Source organism: Sinohyriopsis cumingii, chromosome 18, assembly GCF_028554795.1.
Source record: "Sinohyriopsis cumingii isolate HCF-2022 chromosome 18, ASM2855479v2, whole genome shotgun sequence".
NCBI lineage: Eukaryota > Metazoa > Mollusca > Bivalvia > Unionida > Unionidae > Sinohyriopsis > Sinohyriopsis cumingii.
The window spans coordinates 48,157,574-48,178,058 of record NC_142978.1 but is presented as its reverse complement, the minus strand read 5'-3'; the positions used below and the strand labels follow the sequence as shown (position 1 = coordinate 48,178,058).

Below are 20,485 nucleotides of genomic sequence, written 5' to 3'. Positions count from 1 at the left end.
GCTTATCAGTGAGACAATTCCTTGGACAATGTTCAAAGGGTATGTGAGGTTAAAACAACACTTGTGCTGAGACAGGTTAGAGTTGATGATAGGCTAATCTGAAGTCTTTGCAGCCAGATTGTAAGGTTTACTTGAATGCTTGTAGGCAAGGCAATTAGGAAAGATCATGTCTAACAGCTTATTATCTAATTGGGTTTGCTACTGATATGCATGAATGGTCAATTGAAGTTTTATTTTGTAATTAAATATTGGGGTTTTATTTACCATGCATGTGGTCTTACTTCTGATGTTTTGCTGATAGAGACTGACAAAACAGTATTCTAAAAATCAGATTCATTCCTTGGATTTTCAGTGAGAAAAATAATTACTTAGCACGACTCATTTATCTTCACTTATATATCAAGATGTCAGAACAACAAGCTGAGCATCGTATGATTGAACCGTCCTTATGATATAAATTAGCTTGATCAGTGAGTATGAATCTGTGCTAAAACTTATATTAAATAGTCATGGGGAAAATTTGGCATCGGATCATCTACTGTTTCAGATATTCTAAAGAATATGGAATTCTACAAGAAAGAATTTGAAAACAAGTGATACAAATAGACATCATTTCAGTGATGCCAGACAGAATGTGTGGCACTATTTTACTTAAGTGAAGAATAAATTATGTCCTATAATCAAAGAAAAGGCAAGTGATTTTGCCAAAGAAATGGCAGATGTGGACTCCAAAGAATGTAACAGATGGTTAGCAAACTATGAAATACACAATTCTGTAAAACCTTCAAGTCAGGTGCTTGAACTGTGATATATGGAGAATTTAAACATCATGAATTATTATTCATAATTCTAATGGACTTGTAGTAAAGTTATAAATGTATCTTGTTCATCTAATGTTTGTTGTGACAAAGACTGTATTTCTTTGTGGAAAAACTGTATTCATGTGACCAGTAGGAATATATGTTGATCAGCCTATTTGTCATCAAATATTTTTTTTTTAAAAACCCACAGCTTTCTTAATTTTATGCACACACAGATACTGATATACTTTCATTATTACAGTCTATCTCTCAAAACACATGCTTAGAAAAAGAAAATTTTGCACATCTGTGAAACCCTCAAAACTGATACAGTGGGTTGCAATGGATTTTTGGTTTATGGGGTTTCACTCTTTCTCTCTCTCTCTCTCTCTCTCTCTCTATATATATATATATATATATATATATATATATATATATATATATATATATATATATATATATATATATATATATGTATATATATATATATATATGTATATATACACATACATGCCAAGAGTGAGATTTGAGTGCTAGTTTATTTATATTTGCAGGGTCTGATTGCAGACTTTGTTCAAGATGAAGTACCAATGATCCCTGGAATTGTGGTATGGTTTTAAATTAATCCCATAATTTGTTATTTTATTATTCAAATTTATAAAAGAAAGACATGTACATGTGAGTAATGGAATTGGGTATGGATCTCTGAGTTATGCTTAGGAGAGGGATGTTAATAGAATTTGTGTTGGGGTTTGCACCAAAGTGTACATTTTTTGTCTCCTTTTAAGCAGGGAGACATGTTAACCTCTTGTTTGACATTTCCATATCTTGGTACTAATCCCAGCATAGGTTACTCTTCTTAACCTGTTTCTTCATTTTTACCCTTAAGTTTTGCAATATAATTTAACTATTAAATGCATGCATTACTCATCAGGTACTATTTTTTCCACACCTTTTTCTAATCGGTATCAGCTAATCTTGCAAAAAGAACATGATAAATTAGCACTTGTAATTTTAAACATTTGTATTGAGCCATGAGCATCCTGAATCCAGTACGTTTATTTTGTAAACAGTTCAATAATGCAAATGTTATTATTGGCATTGGCATGGCTGGTTAATCCAAAGTACACAAGTGAGAAATTGATAACAAAAACTTGGATGGTATTGGATCTAATTATGACATTTAATTAACGCATGTCATATGAAACAAAAAAAATTTTGTTTATAAACTTTTAACGCTTGACAGTATAGTATGCACAGAGATATGTTTTGTCAGATCTGCAGTGAGTCACTGTTATGTAATTTTTGTAGTGATTTGGATATTCACTTTGAAAGGATTGTTTAATAATAATCAGCATGGCATTAGAGTTTAGTTTTAATACATTAGTTTATGTTTGAAAGTTGAAGATGCCTCCCCTCCTATTATCAAAAAATTTCATCTGATACACTTCATGCATAAGTTTTGAATTTTTTATTGGACTTCATATTTTACAAAATTCATAAAGCTTCTTAATTGATTATACACTAATGAACACTGATAGCTAGACAAAGGCAATTGATGCATAGTGTGTAATTGATTATACACTGAATAAACACTGATAGCTAGACAAAGGCAGTTGGTGCATAGATTGTAATTGATTATACACTGAATAAACACTGATAGCTAGACAAAGGCAGTTGGTGCATAGTGTGTAATTGATTATACATTGAATAAACACTGATAGACAAAGGCAGTTGGTGCATAGTGTGTAATTGATTACACACTGAATAAACACTGATAGCTAGACAAAGGCAGTTGATGCATGGTGTGTAATTGATTATACACTGAATAAACACTGATAGCTAGACAAATGCAATTGATGCATAGTGTGTAATTGATTATACACTGAATAAACACTGATAGCTAGACAAAGGCAATTGGTGCATAGATTGTAATTGATTATACACTGAATAAACACTGATAGCTAGACAAAGGCAGTTGGTGCATAGTGTGTAATTGATTATACACTGAATGAACACTGATAGCTAGACAAAGGCAGTTGATGCATAGTGTGTAATTGATTATAAACTGAATAAACACTGATAGCTAGACAAAGGCAATTGATGCATAGTGTGTAATTGATTATACACTGATAGCTAGACAAAGGCAGTTGGTGCATAGTGTGTAATTGATTATACACTGAATGAACACTGATAGCTAGACAAAGGCAGTTGGTGCATAGTGTGTAATTGATTATACACTGAATAAACACTGATAGCTAGACAAAGGCAATTGATGCATAGTGTGTAATTGATTATACACTGATAGCTAGACAAAGGCAGTTGGTGCATAGTGTGTAATTGATTATACACTGAATGAACACTGATAGCTAGACAAAGGCAATTGGTGCATAGATTGTAATTGATTATACACTGAATAAACACTGATAGCTAGACAAAGGCAGTTGGTGCATAGTGTGTAATTGATTATACACTGAATGAACACTGATAGCTAGACAAAGGCAGTTGATGCATAGTGTGTAATTGATTATAAACTGAATAAACACTGATAGCTAGACAAAGGCAATTGATGCATAGTGTGTAATTGATTATACACTGATAGCTAGACAAAGGCAGTTGGTGCATAGTGTGTAATTGATTATACACTGAATGAACACTGATAGCTAGACAAAGGCAGTTGGTGCATAGTGTGTAATTGATTATACACTGAATAAACACTGATAGCTAGACAAAGGCAATTGATGCATAGTGTGTAATTGATTATACACTGATAGCTAGACAAAGGCAGTTGGTGCATAGTGTGTAATTGATTATACACTGAATGAACACTGATAGCTAGACAAAGGCAATTGATGCATAGTGTGTAATTGATTATACACTGATGAACACTGATAGCTAGACAAAGGCAGTTGGTGCATAGTGTGTAATTGATTATACACTGATGAACACTGATAGCTAGACAAAGGCAATTGATGCATAGTGTGTAATTGATTATACACTGATAGCTAGACAAAGGCAGTTGGTGCATAGTGTGTAATTGATTATACACTGAATGAACACTGATAGCTAGACAAAGGCAATTGATGCATAGTGTGTAATTAATTATACACTGATGAACACTGATAGCTAGACAAAGGCAGTTGGTGCATAGTGTGTAATTGATTATACACTGAATGAACACTGATAGCTAGACAAAGGCAATTGATGCATAGTGTGTAAATGATTTGAAGATTTATGACTTGATGAATCCAGTAATTACAGATAGTTATAAAAATAATAACAAATCTAAAAATAATTCAATGACAGAACTATATTTTAACCACTGATTACAAAAATAGTCCAAGCACACAATAATGGTACATGAATAAAGTAATTCATTTCTGGCATTATGAACTAATAACTGTTAGTTTTCTACATCACATGATGTGATTTTAACCAATCCAAGTCCTTTACTAATGCATGATAAACATGTGGAATAATTCCTGTTTAGCTATTCATAATTCTGTATACCAAGTGCTATTTTGAATACACTTGTATTACTTTTGCTTCTTACAATATGTGTGTTTCAGATTCATTGTGTAAATGAAGTGGTATCACGAGGCTTGAATGAAGTGGGCTTATACAGAGTGTCAGGGTAAGAAAATAAAGAGAAACCTGTGGATGTCAAGGCCTTTTTAACATAAGTGATATAGAGTGTAGACCAGGGGTGGGCAAACTACTAAGGTTTTCATGCAGCCTAGGAACAAGTCATCATTCGCACTGACTGTTTATGTTACTCTGTTTATCAAATAAATGTGCTTCTTTTGAAGTTTAAGTTTTCAAATATTAACAACATATTAACAACTGAAAATTAATTATGATATTTAGAAAAACCTTTTGGTTTTGCTATTTCAAATATTAATTATTTTACTTAATGAACTATGTGGTCCATGACAAGGTGTAAATTTGTGTATGCAGCACTTGCACTGGAAAGTTTGCCCAGCTCTGGTGTAGACTGTCCCAAGTTAGTAGCTGTGGTGCTTAATAACTAAGACTTCAGACTCTTGACTAGAAATGATGTGGATTCAGATCAAGTCCGGACCAGGCTGGGGTAGACGCTGTAGTTTTTCTCTGAAACAAAACACTTTACTGATGTTGCCTCTGCATGGTGTAGCCTTTTAAGTGTTGATGTGCCAATAAACACATTCACTCAATACTGATTTGGTAACATAATGAAAAAATTTCATTGTTCAATATTGCATAGTGACAAGCCATGAAACACCACATCCTAGTCCAATGAGAACCAGGTGAGGGATACAATAGTTTTTAATTCAACTTATATTTTTACACGTTTTTACAAATTAATAATAGTTGACTTGAGTTCTTTAAATTATACATTTCTTTATAAATGAGAAGATACTCTTCCTCATTAAAATGTAATAGTTGAGGATCCATCTCTACTGAACTGGCATTATGTACCGAGTTCTTAATAGAAAATGGACTACCCCTAGTGGTAAAAGACTACATTGGTCCTTTGTTCAAACGGATGTTTCCTGATACCAAAACTGCAGAAAAATTATGCATGTGCAAGAACAAAATCATCTAATATTGTAAGGTGTTTAACAGATGATACTTCACTTAAAATTACAGAAGCCATGAAAATTGGGCCGTTTAGTATTGCAGCAGATTTTTTTTCATCTCATTTCCCAGCTAAGAGACCCAATAACTGGAAGATATTAAAAATTTCCTCTTTTTTTGTGGTCAGGTTATGAAAGGAATATTAGTTCTTTACCATTCTAATGCTGACTGTGAGAGATTGTTCAATATTGTTAACAAAAGTAAAACAGAATTCAGATCCAGGCTCTGTAACTCAACACTTAGTGCTCTGCTGGTGTGCAAAACATTCATAGTCTCAGCTGGTACAAAGTGTTTTGAAATGCATGATGAGCATCGGTTGCTTTTTAAATCTCAAAGTATTATATACGAAAACTTGCAGCAGTAATTGGTGTTAAAAGTCTAAAGGGATAAATAAATCATTTTGTACATATGCGCATTGAATTTTTATCATGTTACATGTGGATTACTCTTTTTCTGCTTGGATTACTCTTCTTGTCTGCTTAGATTACACTTTTTCCTTGCCAGGGGTTGGCATGTATGCATTAGACTATCTGTTACTGTCTGCAGGTTAAATAATGTAGTGGCAGATGCATTAGGCCAGAGTGATTCAACATCTTCAGGGCCATGGGCCATATGAACCACAAATGTAAAGTTCTTGGGCCATACATAACGTATATTATAGTAATTATGCCTTAATTATAGAACAGACTTTTTAATGTGCATGGGCCACATGAAAAGATGCCTTTGGGCCTGTTGTCGGGCCACTCTGCATTAGGCTATCTCTTGTCTAAAAATTTGATAGTATAGTATGTTATGCATTAGATCATCACTTACTGTCAGAAGATTGGATAATATAGTATGGGCTGCATTGAACCATGATTTATTGTCCAGATATTAGATAGTGTAATGTGGGATGCATTAAACATTAGACAATGTAGTGTGGGATGCATTAAACATTAGACAATGTAGTGTGGGATGCATTAAACATTAGACAGTATAGAGTGGGATACATTAAACTGTCTCTTCTGGAGATTAGACAGTGTAGCGTGGACTTTATTAGAAACTTCAGTCACCAGAAATGTGTGACATATATAACAATAAATATTGTTTATTGACACATGATCAATCACAGGATGGATGAGGAACTGTTTGTCTTCATGATCTTTTAGGTGTAATCACAAAGTGTAAGTGACTGACCTGTAAAACACAATAGTATGTACATAGAAAGAATAAGTAAATTAATCTGTAATTAGCCTAGAGATACAGATAATTTGTCAGGACTAATGTTATTGTTTTTGGCTAAAAAATAATAGTAATTCAAGGTTCTTGAATTGGAGAAATAGATTCACCCTTTACTTTCAGCAGACTTTTATTGTTTTTGACTGTCCATGTATGTAGTGGCTCAGAAGAAGATGCATTATGATTGAATGTCTTTTTTTAACCTTTCTTGAGTGTGTTATATGTTCCAGACAGGCTGCCTTGATTGTGCTAAACTGACATTAGAATTCTTGATAAGTATGCTTATAGGTTCATTTACAGGACTGTTTCATCTTAGGCATGGATAAATTTGTGTGCGTCTGTTTCAGAGTACAATAACTAACACTGACTGAATACAGTAGTGTTGAATTAGAAACAAAGACATTGTACAAAGATAATCTTTTTTGTACAAAGATAATCTTGTGATATCCAGTTTAAGTACAATGGTTTTTATGTAAAAATTTTAGCTTGTTGATGTTGAAAATTTTTATGTTTAGTTTTAATTTTTATAAGTTTTGTTCACATGATTTGTAGCATTGTCACAGCATATAAGGAATTATGTTGTAATGATGGAGAACTGTTCAGAATTTTACATGGGTCAATACATACCTGGACAAGGCGGATCCATTATTATTGTTTTGGCCAGATGTGCATAATTTTCACATGAGATATCCCTAACTTTACTAGTCCCAGAAAACTGAAAAATAATTGTCAGGTAAGTGAAATTTCATGTGAATAGCTCAGTTTTAACACAAAAGAAGAACAAATTGTAAATTGGATGACAGTAGTTGCCTAACTTGAAACACAAAAGAATGAAAATGTGAATTTAGTGACCATTTTCCTTGCATTATTCATGCCAGGCTATGGGTTCAAAATTGAAATTATCTATCTCCCTCAAAATTTTCCAATTAGTTATCAGTTATTGTGGTTAGTGCATACAAGAACTGCTTTACAATAAGTTATGAAATCAAAAACTTAATGAACAGTGTAAATCTTGTGTTGAGATTCAAAAGTTTCCTCCCCTAGATAAGCAGAATTATATGGCTAAATATATCTTTTTATCCTTATTAGCAGTGTAGGGTTCCATATGGATAATAGTCTGTTTAATTATCATTTAGGTCAGGTCGTCAAGTCAAGGAACTGAGGGAGAAATTTTCCAAAGGAAAAGGCCTACCAAATCTTGTAAGTAACTATATTTTCAAAACTGTTTTATGGCCCATCAGGAATGTGGAAGGGGGATTATCTGTTACCCTCCTTATGTCCAGTAATATTTTGTGTTTGGTTGTAAAGGGAGAATATTTCTTGAACACATTTATAGTCTTTTCTTTTTTTGTTGTAAAGTTTTTAATAAAATTTAGGATTTTATTTTATTCATAAGAAAAGAAATTTTACACTCTAAGGTTTGTTACTATCCGTATATGGCTCTGATTGTATGTAATGGATATGGTCATAAATTACCTCATGGCTGGCCATATTGTTCAATTAAGAAATAAATCATACCCATCAAGGGACTGTTGTCCCAGTCAAATACTGGTTTTATGAGGTGGGGTGGGAATATTTGAGTCTTGGGGGCTATCTAGGGGTTCAGTAACCTGTTAATATCACAAAATCATTTATCAGGCCTTTTGATACCCGATGGGTAAGATGTATGTAGATCATAATTTTCTTTTCTTGCAAATTAGGACAACTCGGTGAGTTTTTATGTAGTAATAACTGCAACCAGTTATATATTTTTTTCTCCAAAGAAATTCTGTAACTTCCAGATATTCCAAATTCACCAAATTAGAGTATGCAATATTGTGTCAATTTAATATCACAATAGTCATTGTGTTGCTATCTGACACTTGTCTCTAAAGTGGGCATATAATGAAAATATACCCCAAAGCTTGTGGATTTATAGGAATATTTTTTAATTCCAGACCAGTTCTAATGATAGAATGTCAGATATCTGACTACATTGACAGTGTGCTATATTGTAAAGACATCCAGTTGAACACACAGTAGCCGATCAGATCTCATATAATTCTGACCATTTAGACACTTGACCATGACTTTTTGTGTGCAAATTGAAGAAGCCATATAATAAAATACACCATGAACGATTCTTGATCTCTAAACCATTTGACACGTGCAGAAAGGCTTGTATAACATCTTAATGAAGGTTCAATCATAAGGTGCAAGTTTTGGGTTTTCCAGTCTTCACAAAATATGCCATGAAATAAAAACATTTGCAATCCAGAAGTAAGGTATCACTGAGTAAATTCCCATTTGGAACTCTGTTGATATAAACTAACGTTATATTACTACTCTGTGTGGTAGTCGGCCATTTATTCCGTGATTCCTGTGATATAAAATGGGAATGAAGTAACCTAATCCCAGCTGGAAGTATATCTGTTAGTTTTCTAATGATTTATGGAAATCATTTTCTTATAAATTGTAATAATGCCATAAAAGTTAACATAGAGCTTTTACTTGTACATTGATATTCATTTTAATTAAATTTGCTGATTTCTTGCCTTTCAGTCCAACATTGACGATATCCATGTCATTACTGGCTGTCTGAAGGATTTCTTGAGGACACTAAAGGAACCTCTTGTAACATATAACTTGTGGAAGGATTTTGTCCAGGCTGCAGGTATGAATAACCCATTCTCAGATTTCTCACTGAAGGTTTTATTTTGATTTCCCATGCTATAAAGTGGTTTGGCATATAGTGGTAACCCATTCATATGTTCATCTGTCTGGTCAGTTTTGCCATCCCTGTTTCATTTTCACATTCTTTTGTAACCCCCACCCCATGTGAGTGGGTCATGCAACAATAATGATTGTCTATAGACAAGGTAGTTTCCACAACATAACCATTGTTTGCTCTCTTTCCTTCAAACCTTAGTTTGCTTTACCCATGATAAAGGCAGAAGTCTACTGATTTGTGGGCTGTTGACTCCAGGGTCATTGGAGCTGAAACTGTTATTTTTGTTTTTCGGCATAATAATATAGAGTATCCAGGGTCTAATTTTCAGTAAACTTAAGAGATTTACTACACTTAGGCAGGGGCAGCTCCACTATTGATTCTGAGGCAGAGACTTGAAGGGTTAAAGTCAGTAGAACTGACATTTAATTTATTTTGGTTTCTGCTCAATAAGTTTTCTGGAGCAAAGTTACTGGAAACCTCGTACTGTCACGGTCACATGAGCTGGAATTGTCTTTTGGGGTTCCACATGGAAAATCTACTTTCCTCGAGTTTCCAGTACCCAGTTATTATTAACTTCATAGTTGTATTACATTAGAGGTAGGGTAGTTCCCTATTGAGTTCACAATGACTAGAACAAAACTTGTAGATTGCTGCACATGAAAAAAATGCTGTGGGGAAGCAGACTTGTCAACCATATTTCTTATTGCTTCCCCCATGCCACGACCGATTGGATATAGATTTGAAGAAAATTTGATCTTTGCCATAAATTTGTACATTGAAGACCTTTGACATTTATACAAATGATGCTGGTCCATCATGAAGTATAGCTTTTCTAACTAAAAATTGAAAACTGTTTTTAAAATCTGTCTCAAAACCACTTGGTAGAATGTGACCAATTGTGGTAGAAAGTATCCAGGCAAAAAGGTCTTTTAGTACTAGACAGATTATGTTGATGTGCCATCAAATATAGATGAAGGTTCTACAGGTTGATTAGCCTTGTAAATGTTATCTTTATAATGTACAATCAGCACCATTGAAAGAAAGGTCCACCGAAGCATCCTACTGTTTCAGATTAACTACCACACATGCATCTGGGCCGTGGTCTCAGTGATCTCAGGCTGGAATGGGCCTCTTATGTACAAGCTCATAAGAATAAGATAGAATATATAATCAGTTCACCAATGATTGTGCCCTATGCAGTATGTGAATGAGAGGGTTAAGGTAGTTATTCCAGGAGTGACAAAAGTCTGGTGACCCTGTTTCTTTAACTTTGATGTCCTTACCTAGGTTCATAAAAAGTTTGAGTATGATTCCACTTAAATCTGTAATTGCTTAAGGAATTCATTCAGTTTTGTGTAATGCTTTAGGCTTATAATATTTCCTTCTCTGCGTATCAACAGCAACAACGAATTCAATACTAGCAATACATTACCTGCTTTTATTGCACTGCTGTATCATTTTCTGGCACTCGTCCCCAGCCAGGAACATTATTGCCTACTCTAATTTGTAATTGAAAGTCTAGAATAAAATGCAGCATTATCCCAGTCTGATACTTTAGTCCACTTTCCGGCGTGTACATACATGGACCACATGGGCACTCATTACTTCATCAGCTATCTTTTGGCATTTAAACTGTCAATAGAATAATATTTAATGAGATGCATGTACAAATGGTGTATTATTTGTTCATAAATGATTTTTTAAGGCCTGGCCCCTCTATCATAAAACTGGATATTTCAGTTTCTGAATGTTTCTCCTTACAAATGTATTAATACAAATGTACAACTGCTGCATCTTAAATTGGATAACATATTTTCCAGTAGAATTTAGAGTGAAATGAGTGAAGACCTGGCTCTGGCTATATAAACTTATTCAACTTGAAACCCTAATAAATTCTGACCACTTTGTATGCAATTTTTAAGGAATAGTTCTAGATCTGAAGTAATGTTATTTTGAAGTGTTGAATGAAGTTTTGTGATGAAGGGACCAGATCTTACTGTTATGCATGGGTACTTTAACCACGTTACAAATTTGTTAACAGAATGTGTAAATATAATGATTCGAACTGTTGTTGGAGATTTTAAACTTGTTAACGATTTTGCTGCTTCCCTTTGAGATTAGATTACTTATGTAAGTGAACATTTCATTACCAATGCGGATATCATAATTTTCTTAAATTTGAAATTTCACAAATTATTTTTGAGGGTTAAATAAAGGCAACAAGATTTAAACGTTTGTTCATAGACAAAGGCCAATTCATAATATTTTATGGGGTTGTGGGAGAGGCTTACTTTCATTGGGGAATGTTCAGATGAAGAAAATGATCTCAAGGTAGATTATGAATAAAGTGGTTTCATATGTTAATACAGCAAGCTCTTCAGCATTGCATCCAACCCCATCCTTCAAAGAAAATGAAGTTTAGAATGAAGAGTTTTACTGAAGAGGGTTGAGCTATTGCTACAGCCACCTATTACTCTTTAAAGTCCCCTCACACCCCCCCCATGATAAATCAGCAACTGATATGTGAAGCATATTCGTATTTATTTCTGATTTTCTTATTAATTCTGGTAAACTTTTGTTGCAGAGAACCCTAACAAGAAGATGAGAGAGGAGGGCTTGTACCAAGCTATCAGTCGACTCCCACAAGCCAACAGGGACACAATGGCTTTCCTTATCAGACATTTGCAAAAGTATGAAAATTTCATGCATATTTCCAGTGTAACACTTAATTGTCGCCATTACAGTGAGGAATATGCAGTCATGGAGTATTGCATGTTCTTGAAGTTGTAATGGATATTGTATAATTATTAAATTAGGAATCTTGAGTTAAATTTGTATGGTGTGATACACTGCTTTTCTTACTAAGGACAGTGTCTGGCTAGGCTTTCATAACCTGAGAATGTACTCAACTGAAAATTTGTCTCTGTAAAATGTGTACAAGTCACATTTGAAGTCAGTATTTGAATGTAAAGTCTCGAATTAATGTCTGTTCAGTCAGTTATGCGTTTATGCTAATTTGGTCAACACATACTCTGCATGCAAAATTTGAGCAAAGTTTTCAATCTCTGGTTATTCAAACGTGATCAGTTGCAAAATAAATATATAAATATATTATAAAAATATTTCCCTTAAAGACTTTTTTATATAAAATGCAAAATTTTTGCAGAATATCAGACCCCTGTTGGTTCAGATGTCATCATTCCACATGTAAAAAAAACGTCACCAGCTGCCTCTTGCTCAGTGCAGTTAGCATGCAGTGTCGGCATTTGATGTGTTCATTGATTATTTAAGTCAATGTGTATGATCTCATCTGTGAAATATTGTCCTTAATGTTGCACCATCAATTAGTTTATGATAACCAAGGTGTTAACAATGATTTAAGAGTGGTAAATGTAACTTATAGATCCCTGTCAGTTTGGATGTCATCATTCCACCTGTGAGATAAACACATGACCAAATGCCCCTTGCTCAATGCAATTAGCAAGCAGTATCAACATTTGATGTTTTAAAAGCCCATTATAATGCAAAGATGCTAAATTGAAAAACAATTATTCCTTGTGTCTGAGTCTGCCTCATGTATGTACCAACTTCAACCACTAACCTTTACTTAAAACTTTAACTCCAAAAATTAAAACGTAATCAATCACGCCAATGCATGTTGAATGTATAATTGTTGCTTGCACAAGAATGTGATAGATCAGACCTAATTATCCATGACTTTGAAAATGCCAGACTTGTTTAATTCCCTGACACACATTTGTGTGTACCAGCAGAGTTTGATTGGCATGTTGATTCAGTGGTTTTGTCCCAAAATCAGTGAAGCATGAGCTTCATTACTCTGCAGTAATTAGTATATATACAAAGTGCATAATTAGTAATTGTGCTTTATGCAATATTTATAGAATTCTATGCCATGTTGTTCATTTGGATTTAGCATGCATGGATATTTTGACATGTGCATGATATATTGACATTATGATATTTAAAAATGCAAGTTATTAGTATGTCTTGGTTGCTCTATTGTGGTTTATTTTTTTATTTTTTTAAAAAAAAAACAATCAAAATTACTAGAGCTTGAAATGTTGATAAATGATCTCCTTTTTGCCTGAATCCACCAATCAAAATCCAATTCAGTACATGCAGCAGTTCAGAAAAAAGTGAGATAAATGTGATCTCAATGTTGATGTCTACTTCAGCATTGTCATTTGAAAAGCGTGAGACAAGAATGTCTGTACTCAATCAATATATGTAATTCTAATGTTTGAGTACAGTAGGTATGACAAAATTGTATACTTCATACCACCAGGAGCAGTCCTGATGTTTGTAGTAAAGCAGGCATGACAGATACCATGCTGGACACTACCAGGAACAAACCTAAACTTTGATAATTTAGCAGTCATGACAAAATTCCATGCTTTATGCCACCATGAAAGACATGATGTTTTTGATTATAGCAGTCATGACAAACTCTGTGTTTGACACCTACAAAAAAAGACCTACTGTTTGAATACAGGAGCATGACAATCCCATACTTACAACTACCAGAACAGGCCTGCTGTTTAAGTACAGCAAGCATGAAAATCCCATACTTAACACTACCATAACAGGCCTGCTGTTTGAGTACAGCAAGCATGAAAATCCCATACTTAACACTACCAGAACAGACCTGCTGTTTGACTACAAGAGCATGACAATCCCATACTTAACACTACCAGAACAGGCCTGCTGTTTAAGTACAGCAAGCATGAAAATCCCATACTTAACACTACCAGAACAGGCCTGCTGTTTGAGTACAGCAAGCATGAAAAAACACCATGCTTTACACAACCAGGAATAGATTTGATAATAATAAAAATACATTAGCTGCTATAAACTCTGGGCTACATACAGAATACAGATGGCCATCTAGTACAAATGAAGGAGTTAATGTGATGGAAAGACACTTTTTTTTCTTGCAGGAAGGGTTGGATTGAGATTAATTTTCTAATGTTAGTGTAATTGGACAAGTTTTTTGGAGAAACCTAATTTGCTAAAACATTTTCTTCCTTTGTATTTAGTGTTGCACAATCTAGAGATTGTAAGATGCCGATCAGCAATTTAGCCAAAGTGTTTGGTCCCACAATCGTTGGAAACTCTGTGCCTGAACCAGACACTGCTCAGATGTTCAGTGAGACAAAGGATCAGAGCATTGTAAGTACACATATCCTGTAGTTGGATAGCAAAAGGCTTTGAGAACTAGGAGATTGACTCTGAAATATTGTTTAGAACGGATGTTACTCTTGCGTTCTCTGTCCAATATACACTTTTCCCTCGATAACTCATGCACAGTGGGGTCCAAAACCATAGACCTCACTTTAAGTGAGGGACATGAGTTACCGAGAGATCTTCAAAAATATAAGAAGTGATGCCATCCATGCTGTGCAATGAGGAAACTGCAAGGGGGGGACACTGGGCTTTTTATTGGGCAGATACTCGTTTTATATTGTGTTGGGAATAATTGTCAATAAAGTGCTTTTTTTAGCGAAGTTGTTCATTTAACTCTATAAATTGCCTTTATTTTCAAGAAGCCCAACCTGTGAAAAAACGTTAATATTATTGTTCCAACTGGTTTCAACAATCTTCACCTGTATGTAAAAACATTTTTTACCTTAAATGAGGTGACCTGACAGATGGCTGGGGCTGCTAGTTCTTAGGCAGAGAGGATTTGTGTGCCTTTTAACATTTCTTTTATTCCAGCCCATTTATTTGATACCAAAGATGTAATTAACATGATAATACAAAGGAGGTCTGCTTTTAATTAATTGCAACAATACAACAAATACTTTCACAAGTCAGATATCAAATCATGGTCAGCACTTAGATTCTCACAGAAATGTATGTGGGCATAGCTGTTATGGTAGATTGATATAGTTTATGTTTGAATACAAGAAAGTACATTGCATTTATGATTACACATTGGTCAGACTAGAAGATAAAACTAAAACACACATTTCAATTAATAAAGTACTTATTTAATTGTTATTTATTTATTTATTAAACTGCTGCTTCAGTAGGCAGTAGTGACATTTTCATGGATCAAAATTTTGTTGATTTATATTATTTACTGTGTAATGAAAACTTTGGAAAGAAAATGTAACAAAATATATTATTAAATTTGATAATTTCATGATGCTGATTCACATTTTTCCTGATCTTATCTGCTATCTTTGACGATAAAATGAGTGATCTCAAGGATTCAGTTACCAATTTTGGTAGTGTTTTTATTCATGTTCAACAAATAGGGGTACGTTTTTATTTTCTAGTTTAATAACAATGGGATTCACATTATAAGCAGGTTTGTGAGTTATCAAGGCATGAGTTATTGAAGGAGTGGTGTACTAAGATGATGGAAAGCTTTAAAATAATTGTTGTCCTGTTTTTTTCTTATTTGGAGAATCTTTGCTAGAACGAAATATGTCCCATGTTAGAGCTGCTGTACACTTTTCAATTTGATTTGATCATTTCCAATTTTGTTTAGGTGATGGAAAGACTGTTGGAAATTTCTGCAGATTACTGGGAAGTCTTCTTAAATGTTGAAGATGAGAACATGTACCCTAATGCCTACAACACCCCCAAAACTCCAAATGGTGAGTGTATTTTATATTTATCAACTTTATTGTGCCCAAGGTGTGCAGTCTTTATTAATTTGTGCTTTTGTTGTAGGGTTCATTTGAACAATGTTTAATCTTAAATTACTTTGAATTACAGGTATTTTTATTACTTGTGGTATACCAATTTTCGTGCATTTTGTGCTTTATATGAAACATAAATTGAAAGACCAACAATCAGTGATCCTTGTTTAGAAAAAGTAGGTAACCCACCCCAAATCCAAATACCACATTCTAAAAAATTCATTTTTAGCAAAACCATAAAGAGTGACATCCACAAAATATTTAATTGCCCTTATGCTGTATGGTACCCAAAATGTGTGTTGTATATATTATATTTCTGATGTTTGGGAATTTATGCAAGTTAAGTCTTCAGTGGCATAAAAGCATGTAAAGTAATTAAACAGCTCATCATCAGTGTGGTATTTTATATAATAATTGTAAATCATACTTTTCCATTAGCACATGTTTGTTATTGCTGCTCCTCTGAAGTTACTTGGAAGATTGCAATAAAACTATACAGACACATTCATATCAGGGTCTAGTTGGTTTTGACTTAAAATGGTGTTGCTCAGACATCCAGTATGGCTTGTACAGTGGCCATCTTGAAATGCTTGTTGTTACTCCTGACCCGATGGTTATACTTAATTAAGAAAATAGTGTCCATTTAACCAATAAAATGGCCAGAAGACCAGCCATCTTGAAAATGTTGGTATTGCTGCTCCTCCTGAATCATGGTCTTGTCTACATGGAGATTTCAAGGTGGGGGGGGGCACAAATCCTTTTAAACCTTTCAAGATAAGGACATCATACCTTGGATTATGATTGTGAATGGTCAGCAGATGCCTGCAGTGCTTTTACCCTTTTTTGAAACAGCCCTGCATGTGGGGTTTGGGGTTCAGGTTTGTTTGACTTAAATTCAAAAAAACTATATTATACTAATATGTACGAGAATTGGCATGTATATAACTATAGACCAAAGTGCCAACATTAAAGGATTTGGTGTGTATATGATTATAGACCAAGGTGCCGACATTAAAAGAATTGGCATGTATATCATTATAGACCACTGTGCCAACATTAAAAGAATTGGCGTGTATATGATAATAGACCAAGGCGTCAACAGTTAAAGAATTGGCATGTATATAATTATAGACTATAGTGCCAACATTAAAAGAATTGGCATGTATATGATAATAGACCAAGGCATCAGCATTAGAAGAATTGGCATGTATATGATTATAGACCATAGTGCCAGCATTTAAAGAATTGGCATGTATCTGATTATAGACCATAGTGCCATTATTAAAAGAATTGGCATGTATATAATAATAGACCAAGGCATCAACATTAGAAGAATTGGCATGTATGTGGTTATAGACCATAGTGCCAACATTAAAAGAATTGGCATGTATATGATTATAGACCATAGTGCCAGCATTAAAAGAATTGGCTTGTATCTGATTATAGACCATAGTGCCAGCATTTAAAGAATTTGGCATGTATCTGATTATAGACCATAGTGCCAACATTAAAAGAATTTGGCATGTATATGATAATAGACCAAGGCATCAACATTAGAAGAATTGGCATGTATATGATAATAGACCAAGGCATCAACATTAGAAGAATTGGCATGTATATGATTATAGACCAAGGCATCAACATTAGAAGAATTGGCATGTATATGATTATAGACCAAAGTGCCAACATTAAAAGAATTTGGCATGTATATGATAATAGACCAAGGCATCAACATTAAAAGAATTGGCATGTATCTGATAATAGACCATAGTGCCAGCATTTAAAGAATTGGCATGTCTCTGATAATAGACCAAGGCATCAACATTAGAAGAATTGGCATGTATCTGATTATAGACCAAAGTGCCAACATTAAAAGAATTTGGCATGTATATGATAATAGACCAAGGCATCAACATTAGAAGAATTGGCATGTATATGATTATAGACCATAGTGCCAACATTTAAAGAATTGGCATGTCTCTGATAATAGACCAAGGCATCAACATTAGAAGAATTGGCATGTATCTGATTATAGACCATAGTGCCAACATTTAAAGAATTGGCATGTCTCTGATAATAGACCAAGGCATCAACATTAGAAGAATTGGCATGTATCTGATTATAGACCATAGTGCCAACATTAAAAGAATTTGGCACCAAAGTTCCAACATTTAAAGAATTGGCATGTCTCTGATTATAGACCAAGGCATCAACATTAGAAGAATTGGCATGTATATGATTATAGACCATAGTGCCAGCATTTAAAGAATTGGCATGTATCTGATTATAGACCATAGTGCCAACATTAAAAGAATTGGTGTGTATATAGTAATAGACCAAGGCATCAACATTAGAAGAATTGGCATGTATGTGGTTATAGACCATAGTGCCAACATTTAAAGAATTGGCATGTATATGATTATAGACCATAGTGCCAGCATTAAAAGAATTGGCGTGTATCTGATTATAGACCATAGTGCCAGCATTAAAAGAATTGGCGTGTATCTGATTATAGACCATAGTGCCAACATTAAAAGAATTTGGCATGTATATGATTATAGACCAAAGTTCCAACATTAAAAGAATTGGCGTGTATCTGATTATAGACCATAGTGCCAACATTAAAAGAATTGGCATGTATATAGTAATAGACCAAGGCATCAACATTAGAAGAATTGGCATGTATGTGGTTATAGACCATAGTGCCAACATTTAAAGAATTGGCATGTATATGATTATAGACCATAGTGCCAGCATTAAAAGAATTGGCGTGTATCTGATTATAGACCATAGCGCCAACATTAAAAGAATTTGGCATGTATATGATTATAGACCAAAGTGCCAACATTAAAAGAATTTGGCATGTATATGATTATAGACCAAAGTGCCAACATTAAAAGAATTTGGCATGTATATGATAATAGACCAAGGCATCAACATTAGAAGAATTGGCATGTATATGATTATAGACCATAGTGCCAGCATTAAAAGAATTGGTGTGTATATGATAATAGACTGAAGTGCCATCATAAAATAATGTGAATGGTGCATGGGTGTGGTCTCACCTGTATGCTGGAATTTGTAATTTATTGTGCATATACTTGTAGATCTATGTCATGTGACCACATTGAACAATCAAAAGAGTAAATATACCAGTCTATAACATATTTTTATACCTTTTGTCAGTGCCCCAGAGCATGTTGGGTCCAGTCCATACACCTGGATCATATGATCGAACCAAGACAGGTACCTGGACAAGTCGCAATGCTTACACACCTAGGTAAGATCACTTTTTGTCATTGGCTGTTGAGAATTATTACAAAAGAAAAAAGAAAACCATTTGTATTTGGCATGTTTCATGCTAGTAAACCTATAGACCAAAGACTAACTTTCAATGGAAATATTAAATATCAGTTATGCTAATAAATAATTAGCTAAATGTTTTTTCTTTTAATTTGCTTTTTATATTATAAGGAACAATAAATTAGTTTGATTGTAGAAGACACAACGCATAATTTTCCTTTAAATACCACTTGTAAATGTAATAATAATGCTTCCATTATTAGCATTTGTTAATTATTAAGTATTGATAGATATTATTATGCACAACGTATTATGCACTATTAGATCTTTCATGATATAAATGTGCAGAAAGTTAAAACTTTCTTGTGAGATATTTATCCGCATAATTGAAAAGAAAATTATCCAAAGTAGCAGGCAGTACTTTCAAAGAAAAGTTTTCTGAGGTTAGCAGATTTTTTACCCTTAAGACATGTAGCACTAGGGTTGTATGTTTGTGAGTGGGAGTGTTTTACCCGTAAGACATGTAGCATTAGGGTTGTATGTTTGTGAGGGGGAGTGTTTTACCCCTAAGACATGTAACATTAGGGTTGTGTGTTTGTGTATCATTAGAGAGCTTGGTTCAAGTTTTTTTCAGCACGTCTCTCTCAGTAACCTTTAACCCAAGTCAGTTTTTATTTGAGATTGAATATAGTACCACACATTTGTTCTTTAGGGAAAATGGCAATGATTTGATGCTTGATGATAATTTGTTTCATTCAGAATCCATGTATATATTTGGTTGCTATTTTTTAAAAATTTTGCTTTGATATAACTGTTCATCCAAAGAATGGAAGAGATTGTAAAATGGATGCATTTCAATACTGTAATGATCAACCTTGTTTGAATATAAAGTTCAGCAATGATGAAGATTACATCTGGTGTTTATTATTGAATTATTGAGAGAATTGATTACTACTACAGAATCAGAGTATACTAAGAGTGGTTTGGAATGTACATGATTATACCACTAAACTATATAATGGTCAGTTTGTTCATTGAACACCCTTCAATATGTCCATAAATTGTCATGGTAGCATGAGCTCCATAGATAACTTCTCATATTCTGATTAATTCACAAGAATGAGTAGACTGCTCTGCTGGCCTAGATGGTTACAGCATCTTCTCGG

At 33.9% G+C, this 20,485-nt stretch overlaps 1 protein-coding gene across 2 annotated transcripts in view; it reads left to right on the top strand.

The window, feature by feature from the left end:
• LOC149776578 (rac GTPase-activating protein 1-like) overlaps nucleotides 1-20,485 on the top strand; it is a 52,499-nt gene that overhangs the window by 17,434 nt on the left and 14,580 nt on the right. For both annotated transcript variants that reach the window (XM_089941060.1, XM_089941059.1), the window contains exons 12-19: nucleotides 1,355-1,408; nucleotides 4,370-4,434; nucleotides 7,772-7,835; nucleotides 9,177-9,288; nucleotides 11,930-12,035; nucleotides 14,403-14,535; nucleotides 15,863-15,971; nucleotides 19,203-19,296. In XM_089941060.1, coding sequence (XP_089797186.1) covers nucleotides 1,355-1,408; nucleotides 4,370-4,434; nucleotides 7,772-7,835; nucleotides 9,177-9,288; nucleotides 11,930-12,035; nucleotides 14,403-14,535; nucleotides 15,863-15,971; nucleotides 19,203-19,296 — 737 coding nt within the window. The remainder of the gene's footprint in view (nucleotides 1-1,354; nucleotides 1,409-4,369; nucleotides 4,435-7,771; nucleotides 7,836-9,176; nucleotides 9,289-11,929; nucleotides 12,036-14,402; nucleotides 14,536-15,862; nucleotides 15,972-19,202; nucleotides 19,297-20,485) is intronic.